This window comes from Salmo trutta, chromosome 28 (genome assembly GCF_901001165.1).
Source record: "Salmo trutta chromosome 28, fSalTru1.1, whole genome shotgun sequence".
In the NCBI taxonomy this organism is placed as follows: Eukaryota; Metazoa; Chordata; class Actinopteri; order Salmoniformes; family Salmonidae; genus Salmo; species Salmo trutta.
The window spans coordinates 6,518,567-6,537,237 of NC_042984.1; the positions used below are offsets into that span (position 1 = coordinate 6,518,567).

General features: G+C 43.6%; 1 protein-coding gene and 1 long non-coding RNA gene across 4 annotated transcripts in view; one reads left to right on the forward strand and one right to left on the reverse strand.

Moving 5' to 3' along the window:
* The window catches only part of LOC115165329 (sortilin), a 39,413-nt gene extending 24,930 nt beyond the window's left edge, over positions 1–14,483 (forward strand). The window contains exons 7-20 of one of the 2 annotated variants that reach the window (XM_029718400.1): positions 2,505–2,554; positions 2,743–2,864; positions 3,075–3,219; positions 3,867–4,022; positions 5,478–5,687; positions 8,251–8,419; positions 8,967–9,157; positions 9,364–9,553; positions 9,872–9,988; positions 10,208–10,319; positions 10,683–10,795; positions 12,954–13,077; positions 13,273–13,319; positions 13,367–14,483. In XM_029718400.1, coding sequence (XP_029574260.1) covers positions 2,505–2,554; positions 2,743–2,864; positions 3,075–3,219; positions 3,867–4,022; positions 5,478–5,687; positions 8,251–8,419; positions 8,967–9,157; positions 9,364–9,553; positions 9,872–9,988; positions 10,208–10,319; positions 10,683–10,795; positions 12,954–13,077; positions 13,273–13,287 — 1,714 coding nt within the window. In that variant the 3' untranslated portion in view covers positions 13,288–13,319; positions 13,367–14,483. Of the gene's footprint in view, positions 1–2,504; positions 2,555–2,742; positions 2,871–3,074; positions 3,220–3,866; positions 4,023–5,477; positions 5,688–8,250; positions 8,420–8,966; positions 9,158–9,363; positions 9,554–9,871; positions 9,989–10,207; positions 10,320–10,682; positions 10,796–12,953; positions 13,078–13,272; positions 13,320–13,366 lie in introns of both variants that reach the window. The other variant, XM_029718399.1, reaches the window with a different exon arrangement.
* A 1,458-nt stretch (positions 14,484–15,941) lies between these two features.
* Positions 15,942–18,617, reverse strand: LOC115165331 (uncharacterized). 2 transcript variants are annotated; one of them, XR_003870128.1, is made up of 2 exons: positions 17,358–18,617; positions 15,942–17,179 (listed from the first exon to the last, which is right to left on the reverse strand). It is a non-coding gene; the product is annotated as an uncharacterized LOC115165331 (long non-coding RNA). The 2 variants fall into 2 exon arrangements; XR_003870129.1 differs by having other exon boundaries at positions 15,942–17,182.
* Between the last annotated feature and the right edge of the window lie 54 nt (positions 18,618–18,671).

The following is an 18,671-nucleotide window of genomic DNA, read 5'->3' on the forward strand; positions in this document are numbered from 1 at the left end:
TTTGGGCAAAGATATATAGCAGAGAGACATCAACTTTGGGCAAAGATATATAGCAGAGAGACATCAACTTTGGGCAAAGATATATAGCAGAGAGACATCAACTTTGGGTAAAGATATATAGCAAAGAGACATCAACTTTGGGCAAAGATATATAGTAGTAGAGTAGCAGAAGAACCCATCCTTACAGGGTAAGAGTTTGTAAAAGTTAGGCTCTATTAGCAGCCAGTTATCCCATTGCTCATGGTCTGTTTTGAGTTCCTATAATGACCGCTGTTGTTATGTAGACTGAACTGTATGTTCATTCCCTCTCTTAACTGCAGCTCAGTCCCTGTGGTTGATTTGCTGGAATTATATCAGCTTGACCTCTGCTCCCTCAGGTAGCTAGCTGATTAGTTGGAGATGTCGTATATTGAATAAACCCCTAGAATTTGAATACTAGAATGGTGATGAACCTTCTTATGATGGTTCAAAGGTCAGACATATTGGTCAGGGAGATGGTCGACCACGTTTTACCAGTGCTGTGCTAAGATATTGTTTAAAACAATGAATGTGAAGAATGTATCTGCACTGTATGTATGTTAGCTAGAGGAATGATTCCATAAATGTGCTGTATGTGTTTTTAGAGGAATGATTCTATACATTTTTCTAATTAACTGCCAACATTCCATTCTAACAATGCAGTCAATCCACAGCCATACACTGGCTCGAATCAGTTTATGATAGGATTTAGACTGGCAGGTAGCCTAGTGGGGGGGGGCAGGTAACCTAGTGGTTAGAGCGAAGGGGCGGCAGGTGGCCTAGTGGTTAGAGCGTAGGGGCGGCAGGTGGCCTAGTGGTTAGAGCGTAGGGGCGGCAGGTGGCCTAGTGGTTAGAGCGTAGGGGCGGCAGGTGGCCTAGTGGTTAGAGCGTAGGGGCGGCAGGTGGCCTAGTGGTTAGAGCATTGGGCCAGTAACTGAAAGGTCGCTGGTTTGAAAACCCAAGTCAACAAGGTGAAAAATCTGTCAGTGTGCCCTTGTGCAAGACACTTAACCCTAATTTGCTTCAGGGGTGCCGTACTACTTTGGCTGACCCTGTAAAACAACACATTTCACTGTGACACAAATATATGTATTATTATTTTGTATAAAGTTGTAAATGCAACAAGTACTTATTTATATATATATATATATATATATATAAAATAGCACTTGCAGCTTTCCAAGAAAACCAAATCTGAGACATTTATGGTCTGTTAACATATTTTAGAGGCTATTTATATAGAACATGTTTAAAACATGTATAAACTGTATTTGTAATTATGACAAAATCCTAGGTTGACTATAATTCCATTACACAATTTGTGTTACATCACATGCCTTACTTTTATTGTCCTGCATCAGTAAAAGCAGGAATTGCATCACCAATGCCTCTACTGCCATTCAATCCAATTAGATTGGTTTTGGATTTCTCCCTGACCAAGATGGCTGCCATTTTCACCCAGTTATGGAACTATGAGGGTTTAGTCCCTCTAGTAATTTAATAGGATCTCTATGAATAGACCTATAAACTAGCTGATTAGGTTTTTAGATGTAGTATGTTGAATAAACATCAATATTTCCCCGACTGTTATCAGGGCACCATAAGCACTGTAAAACACACTGTAAAAGCAGGCAGTAAACTGGAATTTCAGTTATGTTAGTTAGTGTTTGACTATGTGTTCTCTGGGCCAAGCCCTACCCTGCAGAAGCTCTATTTTTGTGTAGAGGTATTTCCTGGTTCTGCCTGCATTGTGATGAAAGGGCATCAGTAGTAGCTGTTGAGTGTTTGTTTACCCTCGCTGGTTCACTTTCTAGCGCTGCGACACCCAGAGCGTCACAAGTAGTGTACAGTACACACACAGCAATATCACACCACCCAGCCTCTTCTCCCAGTCCCTGAAGACATAACCTTGGTAGAAACACAGGAATATAGGTCAAACTTAACTATGGCATGACAATACTTTTTGAAGACAAACACAGCAAAGTAGATATTTGAGAAGGGCATGGCTGTACAGTATGTAATGTGGGAGGGAATGTGTGATTTTAAACTGTAACCAAGATGATAAAGCAAGTCACCGAGGTCCCATTAGGACGGCAGGATCAGCTGTTTGTCTCTACAGCCTCTCTCAACTTCCATCATCTCTCCAGCTGTACCAGTGTGTCCCAAACTATATCAGTCCAGTATACATTGAAAACAGTGATCTTGGTGCTGTACTAGGAACTAAACTTGTTTGGGTACAGCGGCAGGTAGCCTAATGGTTAGAGCGTTGAGCCAGTAACCGAAAGGTTGCTGGATCGAATCCCTAAGTGGACAAGGTAAAATAAAATCTGTCATTCTGAACAAGGTAGTTAGCCTACTGGGGAACAGTGGGTTATCATTGTAAATAAGAATTTGTTCTTAACTGACTTGCCTAGTTCCATTTTAAAATAAATGTTTACAAAGGCTAGTAATGTGTGGTGACGGCTTGTCATCTTCTCTGTTTCCAGGGGGATGGACAGAAACATATTCTTCACCACCAGCCTCAATGGATCCTGCAGTAAGTGACACAGACACCCGTTCAATAGCTAATAAACTCTAGAATGTCTCTCTAGTCGGAGTAGGAGTCTCTCTAGCCTCTTGTGACAGACTATCATAAATAGTTAATGTGGTTCTGGATTCCAAGAAAAATAACTTGTTCTCCTTATCTATTCTTAAAGTTAGATATCATCTGTCTCTCCCTCTCAGATGACAGGGGGATGCTGGACTTGAAGGGGACTACGGACTATGGGAAGACCATCAAGACTGTTGCCACTAAGATCTTCTCTTTCGGCCTGGGGGGAAAGTTTCTGTTTGCCTCTGTTATGACTGGAACTGTAAGTATGAGGAAGTGTGTGTGTGTGGTCTACTTGTTTGCATAATGTTTGTGTTCCTGCTTTGAATGTAAGCTTGTTCTCTAAGCCTAAGGCCCTTCTCACTCTCTCTGTTTCTCTCTCTCTGTTTCTCTCTCTCGGTTTCTCTCTCTCTGTTTCTCTCTCTGTTTTTCTTTCTCTCTCTGTTTTTCTCCGGCCCTCCTCCAGGGCACTCTGAGGGTGATCCATGTGTCGACTAACCAGGGGGAGGAGTGGAACATGGCTCAGCTGCCTCCGGTTGGCCACGAGGAGTTCTATTCCATCCTAGCAGCCAATGAGGACATGGTGTTCATGCACGTGGACGAACCAGGAGGTGAGTCAGTAGCCTATACTGTGTTCTTTCCACACAGTGTCTCACTAAATAACCATGTTGGACCCCAATAGGACTAATGTTCTCTCCTCTTCCTGTCACTCTAGTTAACCATGTTGGATATGACCCTAACAGGACTAATGTTCTCTCCTCTTCCTGTCACTCTAGTTAACCATGTTGGATATGACCCTAACAGGACTAATGTTCTCTCTTCATCCTTTCATGTCCCATTGTCCTCTACTCTTCTATTCCTGTCTTCCTCTTCTTAATTTCTTCCCCTTTCTCCTCTTAATACAGCTCTCTTTAAGTTTCTAAATGCACCTCATGATCCATGCTGTAGTCTGCATTCACTTCTTCGCCATCTTAACACAGCACTCTTTAACTTTCTAAATGGATCATGACTTGGTTCTGTATGTGTCTAGACTGGTTTTGGCACCATATATGTTCTCTATGACAGAGGGACTGTTTTAACATCCTTACATCTACCCATCTAAGTAACCTAATTTAAAAAATCCCCATAATCCATCTGTTTTAGAGAGTAAATCTCCCTTCCTCTTCTACTCTCATCTCTTCCTTTCCTCATCACCTCCTCTCTTCCTCTCCTTCACTTAATACAGTAATAGAACTGTCTCTCTGCTATATGTCCCCAGACACAGGCTATGGCAGCATCTACGTGTCAGACGACAGGGGTACAGTGTACTCTAAGTCTCTGGAGCGTCACCTCTACACCACTACAGGGGGAGACACTGACTTCACCAACGTTACCTCTCTACGAGGAGTCTTCATCACCAGTATCCTGGCAGAGGGTAGGTCTACACACACACACCTAAATGCACGCATAGACAGACACACACACACACACACACCTGCTTTAAATGCCCCAACACTTAGAGCACTCAGACTCCTGTGTCCTCAGATTACGGTGTATTATATGCCAGTTATGAGGCCCAGTATGACTTTCCTTAGCTGTTCAGTGTGAGATCAGCTACATGTCTACAGCAGCTCAGAAAGACCAGTAGACCCATATACACTGGATTATATATACACTCCATCTAACTTTAGGCATCAGCTGTCTGAGCAGCTTACCGATCACTGTACCTGTACACAGCCAATCTGTAAACAGCCCACCCAACTACCTCATCCCCATATTGTTACTTATCCTCTTGCTCTTTTGCACCCCAGTATCTCTATTTGCACATCATCATCTGCACATCTATCACTCCAGTATTAATGCTAAATTGAAATTATTTTGCCTCTAGGGCCTATTTATTGCCTTACATCCCTACTCTTCTACATTTGCACACACTGTACATAAATAAAAAAATCTTTCTTTTCTATTGTGTTATTGACTGTACGTTTTGTTTATGTGCAACTCTGTGTTGTTGTTTTTGTCACACTGCTTTGCTTTATCTTGGCCAGGTCACAGTTGTAAATGAGAACTTGTTCTCAACTGGCCTACCTGGTTAAATAAAGGTGAAATTAGTAAAAATGTATTTATATGGACAGTGACGCGACAACTGTGTCTCCTTACGCCAGTATTTGGGATTTGTTTCATATGAGGCGACAGTACAGAATGTCAACTTTTTATTTATGGGTATTTTCATGCATATTTGTTTTACTGTTTAGAAATGAAAGCACTTTTATGTATCTAGTCCCCCCCATTTGAAGATGTTATAATTAAATGGACAAATTCACTTGTGTATTATAATGTAGTCAAAAGTTTAGTATTTGGTCTCATTTTTCCTAGCATACAATGTGCGCCCAATAGAAATGAATGGTAAATAATGTATTGTGTCATTTTGGAGTCACTTTTATTGTAAATAAGAATAAAATATGTTTCTGAACACTTCTACATTTTAAAGTGGATGCTACCATGATTTTAGCGAAAATAATTGGGAATAATGATGAGTGAGAAAGTTACAGGGGTACAGATCATACCCCCAAGACATGCTAACCTCTCAGTATTACCAATAATGGGGGAGGATAGCATTATTTTTTTGGGGTGGGTGGGTGTGTGATCCTTGTTCTTACTTTAATATACTATAAGTGAATTTGTCCAAATACTTATTCAAATGGAGGGACAAGATGCATAAAAGATACATAAAGTGCTTTAATTTCTGTACTGTCGCCTCATGAAATATTTGATCGAAAATCCAAAATGCTGGAGTATAGAGACAAATAATGCATTTTTAAAAAATAGCTTCACTGTCCAAATTAATACATTGGGGGGTGTAAATGTCTCTTGTTGTATTGTTGTCCAGATGGTTCGGTGCAGTCCGTGGTGTCCTTCGACCAGGGAGGGGAATGGGTACCGCTGCAGAAACCTGCCAACACCAAGTGTGACTCCACAGCCAAAGACCCTGACAAGTGCAGTCTCCACATCCACGCAGCTTACAGCACGGCTATGAAGCTGAACGTCCCCATGCTGCCTCTCAGTGAACCAAACGCTGTAGGACTCATCATGGCTCATGGTAAATCGCACACATCTCCTTACTCATTTACCTGTTCATGACTGTGTCAATTTGACTAAGAAAAAAAGCCAGGTCGTTGTGCCAGAGTCTGATCAAGCGCTAACACTCCGAGTTCCAGGCTTGACTCGGGCCGCTCCTGACCACTAACGCCTACCCTCTAAATCCCGCCCTCAGGGAGTGTTGGCGATACAATCTCTGTGATAATACCCAATGTGTTTTGGTCATTCAGCAGATGCTCTTTATTTTACCCAGGTTGTGGTATCCAATTGGTAGTTAGTCTTGTCTCGTCGCTGCAACTCTCATACGGACTTGGGAGAGGCGACGGTCGAGAGCCGTGCGTCCTCCGAAACACAACCCAACTGCACTGCTTCTTGACAATGCCCATAACCCGGAAGCCAGCCGCACCAATGTGTCGGAGGAAACACCGTGTACTGCACCCGGCCCACCACAGGAGTCACTAGTGCGCGTTGGGACAAGGACATCCCTGCCGGTCAAAGCATATATATATATATATATATATATATATATATATATATATATATATAGCATTATCCATTACAAGTGTTAGGTGGGCGGCGCAGGTGAACCCAGGTGCAGAGTCAGACTAGGAGACAGGGATAAGGTAACTAAGGTATTTGTTGAAAAGCGGGGGATAGATGGGGTGCAGGCCAGGGGAAGCTCGGGCAGGGAACCAGGAACTGAGGCTGGGGCAAGGGAAGTAGGGACAGGGTAAGCAGGTCCGGAGCGGAATCCAAGGAAGCAGTAGAGCGGGGGTCCAGGGCAGGGAAGCAGGACTGACGAGACGAGGGACTGGAGACAGGGACCAGAGTCAGAGCGAACAGAACTGTAGCGGAGAGAAAAGCAGCGTCAGGCTAGGGGAATAACTGGCACAACAGGATAACAATATCTATGCAGGAACAAATGGCTTGAACCGCAGACTGACTGAGCAGAGGCTACGATCTGGCAGCGTGGAAGTGGCAGGGCTGAGTCTTTGTAGAGATCTGCTCTGCCCTGTCGAGGCAGAGCAGGGGCTGCACAAACCCGGTGATTACATTAATGGACAAACCAATGGAATGTGAGAAGTACTGCGCTTCAACATGATTGAGGGCGATGGACAAAGACATCATTTAAAATCACAGGGAGGTAATTCACCAAAATATTCATCAGGATAATCGAAATGATCTTGAACGTCCTCATCGTCACGTTATTTGTCCCCTCCCTGTCCCCTTCCCTTGGCCCAGGCTGTTTCAGAACCCTGAGAACTGAGGCAGCAGAACATCACAGACGTCAGGAGGCGGTACAGAACCAAGTAAGCATAGTTGCATGTAGGCATTCCAATCGGAAGCACACCGAACAAACCGGCCCCCAGAACAATCAGCCAGGCAACACAACAACAGCCCACCCTGTGTGTCAGGGGTTTGTACTCCACGCAGATGCAGCACTGGAACAGGGGTTAACCAGTGAACAAGAGACCCATACCAAATGCTGCAAGACGTGAGACTGCAGTTGTTTTGATGTGGAATGTTGACAATGAAGAAAATGGAAGACTGGTAGAAGAGAACGTTGGACACGGCCAGGTTGAGAGAAGAAGAACTCGCCCCTCTCGCTCCGGTCACTATCAGCCACAGGAAGTAGCCATTGGTGGGGACACTCGGGATGAGATTGATTTCGCAGGAAGTGAAAGTGTTGCTGAAATTCCGTTGTGCATAAAAGTCAGCTACTGAAGTTCTGTTTGTCTCTGAGATGTTAATGTCTTCTGGACTGGTGAGTGGGCTTTAATATGCTTCTACCGTGATAAAGAGTTGTTACTAGGATTGGTCCTGTTGCAATGGCATGGTAAAACATGAATCGATCAAAGGATATCAAGATTGGGGTCAATTTCATTTCTACTCAGTCAATTCAGGAAATCAATCAATATTGGCGTCACAAAATGATATGTTATCGAATTAACTCCCTTCATCTTATTCATCACATCTGATGCATCTAAATTGCACAAAACTACCCGTTTCTTACATTAGAGGCCGTGTCAGAGATAAAAGGAACACACCTAAATGGACGGAGCTCTCCTCTGGTCTGGAAAGTGTTGAGGCTACGTTACATAGACAAGATGATGCTTGAGTGCTGCAATACACACACACACACACACCTGTGTCTTTACATTGATGGGCCACACCTGACATGCAAAATGTAATCTATATCACACCACTATGTGCCATGTTGTGTGCCATGTTGTGTGCCATGTTGTGTGCCATGTTGTGTGCCATGTTGTGTGCCATGTTGTGTGCTATGGATGTGCTATGGATGTGCTATGGATGTGCTATGGGTATGGTTGAGAGTTTTTCCTGCCAGGTCAAATGGTGCTGAAGGTTTACCATATAATGTTATTTAAAGGGTCATTCTGGGATTGGTTCATCAATAAATAAATTTAAAAAATGAACTTAAAAATATGATATACTGTATAGCCATTGATTCTTGAAGAATATAACTTGTAAATGCCTCATGGGCATAGACGACCTACACCTTGCTGTCTATTTGACTTGACCTCTGACCCCCTAACCCACAGGGAGTGTGGGCGATGCCATCTCTGTGATGAAGCCTGACGTATTCGTGTCAGATGATGGGGGTTACACCTGGCTGCAGGCCCTGGAGGGACCTCACCACTATGCCATCCTGGACTCTGGTGGACTCCTGGTGGCCGTGGAGCACTCTGCACAGCTCATCAAAGACATCAAGTACGTCTGTGTGTCCATAAGAAGGGCTCTGTTCTAAGTAGTGTACTATATAGGAAAAAGAAGGGCTCTGTGTTTAAAAGTAGTGTACTATATAGGGAATAGGGCTCTGGTCTAAAGTAGTGCACTATATAGGGAATAGGGCTCTGGTCTAAAGTAGTGCACTATATAGGGAATAGGGCTCTGGTCTAAAGTAGTGCACTATATAGGGAATAGGGCTCTGGTCTAAAGTAGTGCACTATATAGGGAATAGGGCTCTGGTCTAAAGTAGTATACTATATAGGGAATAGGGCTCTGGTCTAAAGTAGTGTACTATATAGGGAATAGGCCAGGGAGTCATTTCAGAGGGCGAGGCGATGCAGGTAGCCTGGATCCCAGTCTCAGGCTATTCTGCTGTAAGACAATACTGGTATCCAGGCTAGAATGCAGAGGCCTCAAAAAAACCTAAAGAACTGAAACATCTGCTAGGGCTTGCATAGAAAACCACGTTACGATTTAACACACCTCGTGGCAAATGTCCTGACGTACGGTATGTGTTCTTTCCTGTCAGGTTTTCCACAGACGAGGGCCAGTGCTGGCACGTTCACCAGTTCACTAGCGATCCCATCCACTTCGCAGGGCTAGCGTCGGAGCCGGGGGCGAGGTCTATGAACGTCAGTGTCTGGGGCTACAGAGACTCTCTGCTCAGTCAGTACTGGGTATCTGTCACCGTCGACTTCAGAGAGCTGCTCACTAGAACCTGTGAGTACCAGGAGATACAATTAAACACTTCACACTACTTAGCCAACCTGAGCTGCACTGTATTGGCCTGTTTACACAGCTGCATAACCAGTCTAAAGGAAACTGATGTAATATAGTTGGGACTGACTGGGGTTCGAACCTGGTTCTCTTACACCTCAAAGAACTGTGGTAGCCTGCTGAGCTAAAGCCTCATGTCTGTTTCTCAGGTGAGGACCAGGACTACGTGCAGTGGCTGGCACACTCTGATGACATCAGCGACCCTAACGACGGCTGTATGCTGGGTTATAAGGAGAAGTTACTGCGTCTAAGGAAGGCCTCTGTCTGCTGGAATGGACGGGACTATGAGGTCAACAAGCAACCCACCCCCTGCCCCTGCACCCTGGATGACTTCCTGTGGTCAGTGGTTCAATTACTTCAACTGTTGTTTGTAAACTGTAAATCCATGAGCATATTGCAGTTGTGTATTGTAAGGGCGATTAGAATACATTAAACTAAACTAGATTAGATTCAACTAGATTACAATAGATAAAACCATATTAGAATAGATAAAACCATATTAGTATAGATTAGCTTAATTTATTTTGTTCAGGTCAGCACATCAGAAACATACAAATAATTCACTATGTTGTCTGTCCCTGTCTCTGTCCCTGTCCGTCCCGGTCTCACCCGGTCTGTCCCTGTTTTAACCTACTCCACGCTGCCCCCCCCCCTTAGTGACTTTGGGTACTTTCGTAAAGAGAACAGCTCTGAGTGTGTGGAGCAGCCGGACCTGAAGGGCCACATTCTGGAGTTCTGTCTGCAAGGCAAGGAGGAGCTGCTGCAGACCAGAGGGTAAGGCTCTGTGTTCCAACCTGGGTCTCCTGTGCATAACGAGACCGTGTTAGCCCACTGAGTGAAAGCCTAGGAATTAGCTTGGGGATGCTAACACAAGCCTTCCAAGTCTCAGACAAAGCTACTCATCACACAAGTGTGGGATCACCGAACCACCTCCATGAAGATACTCTGTTTGTGACCGTGACTGACCACTAAGCATGTCCTCTTGGTCCACAGCTATAGGAAGATCCCTGGGGATAAGTGTGAGGGAGGAACACAGCCGGAGAGGAAAGAGATCAACCTCAGTAAGAGGTGTGTCAGTGATCTGCTGGGAACTCAGGAACTACCGGTTAGTAGAAATATATGTTAGTGGATCTCATTGGTCCTGGTCTACGATGGACCATAATCCAGTGGTAGTCTAGTGCGTTTTAACTCCCCCCCCTAGCAGAAAAGCTGTCATTTACATCCAGTTGAATTGGGTCATAATGACGTTCTTTCAACCAGTTTAGCCTGCTGGTGGTGGAGCCAAAACTCTCCAGACTACCACTGGATCTCATTGGTCCTGTTATGCAATGACTGACCACTGCAACATGACTATGGAGGTGATGCTCCACCACTGTCAGTAGTAATGCTAACATTACTTTCTTATTTCTGTAAGTCTTATTCTACTCTCTCTCTCTCTCTCTCTCTCTGTATCTCTCCGCTCCTACAGATGGACGGCGATCTGTCCAGCTCTGCACCCATCGTAGTGACTGTTTTAATCATTGTGCTGCTCGCAATCGTAGCTGGGGTCCTCATCGTCAAGAAGTATGTCTGCGGTGGCAGGTCAGTAGAGCTGTTTTTATGATTCATTATGTGGTTTTAGATCAGGTCAGTAGAGCTGTTTTTATGATTCATTATGTGGGTTTAGATCAGGTCAGTAGAGCTGTTTTTATGATTCATTATGTGGTTTTAGATCAGGTCAGTAGAGCTGTTTTTATGATTCATTATGTGGTTTTAGATCAGGACAGTAGAGCTGTTTTTATGATTCATTATGTGGTTTTAGATCAGGTCAGTAGAGTTGTTTTTATGATTCATTATGTGGGTTTAGATCAGGACAGTAGAGCTGTTTTTATGATTCATTATGTGGTTTTAGATCAGGACAGTAAACTCTTCCAAGGAATGTACTGTATGTCCAGTTGTAGCCATGTATACTTTCGGAAAGTATTCAGACCGCTTGACTTTTTCCACATGTTGTTACGTTACAGCCTTATTCTAAAATGGATTAAATAAATACAATCCTCATCAATCTACACACAAAACCCCATAATGACAAAGTGAAACAGGTTTTTAGATTTTTTTACAAATGTATAAATAATAATACCTTATTTACATAAGTATTCAGACCCTTTGCTACGAGACTCGAAACTGAGCTCAGGTGCATCCTGTTTCCATTGATCATCCTTGAGATGTTTCTACAACTTGATTGGAGTCCACCTGTGGTAAATTCAATTGATTGGACATGATTTGGAAAGGCATACACCTGTCTATATAAGGTCACACAGTTGACAGTGCATGTCAGAGCAAAAACCACATCATGAGGTCGAAGGAATTGTCCGTAGAGCTCCGAGACAGGATTGTATCGAGGCACAGATCTGAGGAAGGGTACCAAAACATTTCTGCAGCATTGAAGGTCCCCAAGGACACAGTGGCCTCCATCATTATTAAATGGAAGAAGTTTGGAACCACCAGACTCTTCCTAGAGCTGGCCGCCCGGCCAAACTGAGCAATCGGAAGAGAAGGGCCTTGGTCAGGGAGGGGACCAATAACCCGATAGCTACTCTGACAGAGGTCTAGATTTTCTCTGTGGCGGTGGGAGAAACTTCCAGAAGGACATCCGTCTCTGCAGCACTCCACCAATCAGGCGGAAGCCACTCCTCAGTAAAAGGCACATGACAGCCCGCTTGGAGTTTGCCAAAAGACACCTAAAGGACTCTCATACCATGGGAAACAAGATTCTCTGGTCTGATGAAAGCAAGATTGAACACTTTGGCCTGAATGCCAAGCGTCACGTCTGGTGGAAAACTGGCACCATCCCTTCGGTGAAACAAGGTGGTGGCAGCATTATGCTGTGGGGATGTTTTTCAGTGGCAGGGACTGGGAGACTAGTCAGGATCGAGGGAAAGCTGAACGGAGCAAAGTACAGAGAGATCCTTGATGAAAACCTGCTCAGGACCTCAGTCTGGGGTGAAAGTTCACCTTCCAACAGGACAATGACCCTAAGCACACAGCCAAGACAACACAGGAGTGGCTTTGGGACAAGTCTCTGAAGGTCCTTGAGTGGCCCAGCCAGAGCCCAGACTTGAACCCGATCATGCATCTCTGGAGACACCTGAAAATAGCTGTGCAGCAACGCTCCCCATCCAAAATGACAGAGCTTGAGAGGATCTGCAGAGAAGAATGGGAGAAACTCCCCAAATACAGGTGTGCCAAGCTTGTAGCATCATACCCAAGAAGACTCGAGGCTGTAATTCAACAAAGTACATAATATAGGGTCTGAATACTTATGTAAATGTGATATTTCAGTTTTTGTATTTTTTTATAAATTAGCAAACATTTCTAAAAACCTTTTTTGCATTGTCATTATGGGATATTGTGTGTAGATTGATGAGGGGGAAAAACTGATTTAATACATTTTAGAATAAGTCTGTAAAAAGTCTAGGGGTCTGAATACTTTCTGAAGGCACTGTACATCCACAAAGAAGTGCAGAGAGCAAAGAGGCTGATCAGTAGTTTAGGAGAGAGCTGTAGAGAGCTTCTAATGATCCGAGCCGAGCTATACTAAGCCAGTTACTCAAGCACCATTAGTTTCTGTAGAGAGCTTCTAATGATCCGAGCCGAGCTATACTAAGCCAGTTACTCAAGCACCATTAGTTTCTGGCACAACAATCGTGTGAAAGGGGTGAAAGGGGCTCAGTGTATCTGTTTTGATTGGCTCCCCCAGGTTCCTGGTACACAGCTACTCTGTCCTACAGCAGCATGCTGAGGCCCAGGGAGTAGACGAGCCCCTAGACAGCAACCACACTCAGACCAGCAACGTTGCCGACTTCCACGATGATTCAGACGAGGTAATGTTACCATAGAAACACTTACACATCCTTTTTATTTGGTTATTTGGGCAGCCTTAGCACGTATTAAACAGATACAATATAGGTCAATATTTAGGTAGGGAAATGGCTGTCTCCATTGCTTGTGTTTTCTCTAGTCCTTTCTGTGAAAAGTCCACTTTCATAGAAATGTTTTTGTTCTCTGTGCTTCTGTAGGATCTTCTGGAGTAACAGATTGAACATGCAGCTCCCAAGAGGACCTACTGTCTGTCCTTTACAACCCAGAGACTCCTGCAGCTACAAGAGGAATCTAGTCTCCTGTCTGTCCTTTACAACCCAGAGACTCCTGCAGCTACAAGAGGAATCTAGTCTCCTGTCTGTCCTTTACAACCCAGAGACTCCTGCAGCTACAAGAGGAATCTAGTCTCCTGTCTGTCCTGAGGCTCACTGCTCTACATCAAAGAACATGTTTCTTCTATCTGTACAACCAGAGGCTCGCTGCTGCTGCTCTCTCCTTCGCCTCCTGCTACTTCCTCCTTCCCTCCCTCCCTCCCTCCACCATGACCCTTGACCTCTAACCCCTGACCTTCCAGCGCCTGGCGGAGAGTTGTTCTAGTGCAGCTCTCATCAGTGAGGTATCCAATGAGGCTTTGTGATCTGAGTGAGACATAATTCAGTAGGAGAGCAGAGGTCCAGCCGTGTTGTTGTCGTTGTTGTTTTTTTTAAATGTATTCTCCAAGTTCCTTTTCTGTTGGGATGGAATGATGTGATGGTTCTGGACTGCTGGTGAATCTGGAATCATAGAACTTCTGTTTTAGAATCTGTTTTATGATCATCAGGAGCTTCTCTTAATATCTACTGTAGCTAGACTCTTCAAACTAGTGAACGTAAACAGCACCATGACATTACGGGTTATACATCCCATTGCTTGGGACTGGGGATCTTGGGAAATATTACATATACGTTTCTATTGAAGACATGTCCTTTCCCCCCCCCCTCCCCTGCACTTACATAAAGATCTTTCATTTTTCATTGATGTGATTCGGGGTTGGGACTATAGGTTAAAGTTGGCTACTGTGGCTTGGTAAAGTTATTCTACCAAGCCACCCTATTCTTAACTATTTTTAACTATTTTGCTTGAATGATAAGATGCAAGTGGAAATATTTATAAGCATTTGAAGTTAGATAGCAATAACATTGCTAAGCTTTCATAGCAGGAATCAACCTCCTCCTCCTAAATTAAAGGGACGAATCCTAACATGAGAAATTTGTACCTAACTCAAACATTCACCTCCTAAATTATGCATTGATGTCAATGTGTTTTTTTTATATCTGAAGTTATGATTTGGCTATATTGGAAAAATAGAATAAGTCTATGTAAACATTGTATGCAGGTGTGAATGCCTAAAGCAGTAGTATACAAATAGCTATTGGCCTCATGCGTCCTCATTTCTCTACACAAATGATGTTTAATATATTGAGCTAATCCTACACTAGTGAAAGTAGAGCCAAATGTGAAGGAAGGACTATAGGAATCAATCGACGTAAACACGGGCGCTAAGGGCACATTTTAGAAATATAGTAACTGTTAATAAGAGATCTGGACATCTTTGACGAAGCCATTTTGTTAGAAGAAATAGTTTTATAAGCTAACAATGTTGTATGGATGTCCAGTAGTTTTGCCACTGGCGTGCCCGTTTTCAGTGTGTACAACAGACCTCTGTATGTACTGGAAGCTCGTATCTGAATATGATGAGCTAATACTACTGCATCACACATTTTATTGTGGTCACCACATTACCTGAAAAATGTCATTGACTTAAGTTTCACCTAGACTAGGGTCATTCTAGCCCTGGAAGCCCATTTGGAACGATGGCCTTGGGAGACTAGAGTCATTCTAACTGGCAATATACACCTGCCAGGCGGTTTCTATTTGTTCCTAATACTATAGTCAGAAACAATTATTTTTAGAATAATACATGTACAGTAGAAGCTAAATGAAGTTCTTGAATGTTGAAAAACCAGACGCTGATAGCTTCCCATTTGAACTAGGCTGCTTTAAATACTGTGGAGTCACATGATCTCTCTCTCTCAATAGTTTGCTGTTTTAAAACATTTGTTGTGCAATCCTTTCCTCTTCCTCTCTCTTCTGGTGTCTTATACGTCCCTTTACATGGTGGACTTTTATTTATTTAGAATGATCTGATTGATTCTGAGTGCAGTAATGTAACTTATTGTGTGGATGACTATACAAATCAAATCACATTTTATTGGTCACATACACAAATGCTTGTAAAGTGTCAAGTATGGGGGTAGGGTCTGTCTAGTATGGGGGGTAGGGTCTGTCTAGTATGGGGGGTAGGGTCTGTCTAGTATGGGGGGTAGGGTCTGTCTAGTAGGGGGGTAGGGTCTGTCTAGTAGGGGGGTAGGGTCTGTCTAGTATGGGGGGTAGGGTCTGTCTAGTATGGGGGGTAGGGTCTGTCTAGTATGGGGGGTAGGGTCTGTCTAGTATGGGGGGTAGGGTCTGTCTAGTATGGGGGGTAGGGTCTGTCTAGTATGGGGGTAGGGTCTGTCTAGTATGGGGTAGGGTCTGTCTAGTAGGGGGTAGAACCTGTGCCTTCCCAACGAGTGGTAAGTGTATGTACTGCCTGTTTAGAATAGTTTCTAGGTATCAGATCTGTCTGTGTATCCTTTCCACACGTTGTCAATGACGCCCCTAGATTGGCTAACTACAGTAAGAGCAATGTTAATAACGATTCCTTGAATTCAAACCAATAAAACATTACATGGTGACCTGCAATACCAACTACCCTGTTGTTTTGTGGAACAGTCCGCAGACTTCTATCCTACCCATAATGCAATGGAAACAACATAACCCAATTCAATTTTACTCCCTGATCATGCAATACAGCTTTATTTGTCCATTGTGAAACAGACATATGCAATGTTTCATCCAACCTGTATTTGGTTTGTACATTACTATACCCACATTTGCACAGGGTTGAAATGAGCGAAATCTCAATTGGCAGAACCAAGCCGTACTGTAGCTGCTAAAACACTGGGAAGACACTTGTTCTGAATGATTCATTCATATTTAACTCATGAAGGTTTTATGTATTGAGATTTGAAAGGTGACACTTCTTACATTTTTAAAATGGCTGTATAAAGTAATAATACAATGTGAGGCCGTTCTGGAATCGTTGCATCTTTTGTATCTGCTGTGTAGTTCAATATATTTGATTTTTGCTTTGGGTTATTGGCTAATAAATCAACTTGTTCCTATAAGTTTTCTGCTCATATATATTGCTTAAGAGTAGATTTTATTTTGTTAACGTTCAGAAAAACAACGTGATGATACAAGAATGTCTAAATCAAACCTTAATAGATAATTGGTAAATAATGTGGCATTATCAGTCTGTCATCTTTTAAATAAAGGTTGTATATTACTGCATTAGAGAAATCATCAACAGGGCATGTGCTGTTATAATCTCCACCCGGCACAGCCAGAAGAGGACTGGCCACCCCTCATAGCCTGGTTCCTCTCTAGGTTTCGGCCTTTCTAGGGAGTTTTTCCTAGCCACCGTGCTTCTACACCTGCATTGCTTGCTGTTTGGGGTTTTAGGCTGGGTTTCTGTACAGCACTTTGAGATATCAGCTGATGTAAGAAGGGCTATATGAATAAATTTGATTTGAACATATAAACATCTCAACTTCAGAGTCGGCACAGGAAGTTTCCCTCAGAAGAAAATAACTATTTTCCATTCTGTACCACAGGCCAGAGCTTTGTAGACTGCATTAGTTCCTCCACTTCTTCCTCTAACACCGTTCCATCTCTCCATCGGCTCGTCTTTCTCCTCAACCTTCTCCGATACATTGTCCTCTGGATCTTTCTCCTCTTCCTCCTCCCACTCCTCTCTAGAGTTATCTTGTCCTGAGGTGCGTCTGCTGTGCAGGGTGGGTAAGGTTGAGAGCGGGTGGGTAGTGAGGCCAGAGGAGCAGGGCTGTTTCCAATAGTATTGGGTCTAGGGCAATCCTCCCCTCCCTGGGTATCAGACTTTGGCTGGTCAGGAGGACCAAGGCACCGGTGCCACTTCCTTTGGATGGCATGGCTAGTGTGCTACTGCTGCTGTGTCAATGAGACATTGGTGTGGTTGGTCATTGAGGCAAAACATTCACAAAGTTGCAGATAGAAATGTAAACTAAAGCTAACATGACTCCCTCTTCTACCTGACAGACCATCAAACATGTCATACACATTACATTTCTTTCTGTATATTTAGTAATATTTCACCCTTCTTCACCTGATCTGCTGCATGGCGTCCCAGCTCAGCCTCCTCTCTGGAGCTTCTTCACCTGATCTGCTGCATGGCGTCCCAGCTCAGCCTCCTCTCTGGAGCTTTAGACTCAGTCAGCTGTCTCCTGACTCTATGGTACTTCACCGTCCTGTCTCCTCCTCTCCTCACTGAAAACAGGGAAGGTGACAGTCGGCATTAGGCCTAGAGTGTGGAGTGATGACTTGATAATATCATATATTTATCTTAGATGCAGTGTGGACCGATCACTGACAGGGTGAAAGTGGCTAGTGTACCATGTAAGCTACCATTGTGGCAGTGCTTTTAACCAGCACATCAACATGTCATTACGCTACAGTAACAGGTATCGTACATTAGGATAGGCACCCTTCAATAGCCTGGTGGTCCCAGATCTGTTTGCGTTACCAACTTTCTCATGGTGGTTGTCAGTAAGACCGCTTAAACAGATGTGGGACCAGGCTATGCCTATGGTTCAGTTTTAGGATAGTTTCTCAACTGAGCCCAGCCTGGACCTTGTCACCCATATCTTCTTCCAACCTCCTCCCTCCCACTGTCTTTGTGGGCCGAGGCCCTGTGTGTCTGCCTCGGTTCCATCCAGGCATCGCTGCTTGCATGTCGATAGCTTCTTGTAGACACTGTGGGTCAGTGACAGGGTGCCAAGCCTGGAGGCAATCAGGGAGACCTGAAGGCTCACCACTGGTTACCAGACACTACTTGAACAAAACTCTAAATCTGGCACATTTGTTTCCCCCCCTGGTCTTCTATTCAGTCAGATCTAGCTAAAAAGGTAACCTAACAGAAATAAACCCAATGCAATGGAAAGTAACCTTGGCTAGTATACAGAGCCGAACGCCTTAGCTACTAAGATGCATACAAAAAAATTTTTTTATAAAAAATTAAAACAAAAAGAATTAACGAAAATTTGTTTGTACCAAGATGTATACTCATTTACGCTAAGTTACATCCATTTAATTAACATATCGCAACGTGTTCGATAACAACCAGGTGTCTAGCTAACATGGATAGATAAAATTACCTATTTTATTCAACCAAATAAGATTATCCTGCTGGACCAGATATAATTTGCTTAAAAATATGTCTATGTCTGCTTATCTCGTGGAAACAATGTGGCACTTCCGCAAACATTCTCGTCGCCAGTCCCAAACACAGCCTCCATCTGCCCACACTGCCACCTACTGGAGTGGGGTATAAAAATAAAGTCTCTATTTGGTCAAAAATACCAGACAACAAACCATACATTTCCTAAATGCATTGATATATATTTTTTATGTATTTATTTTT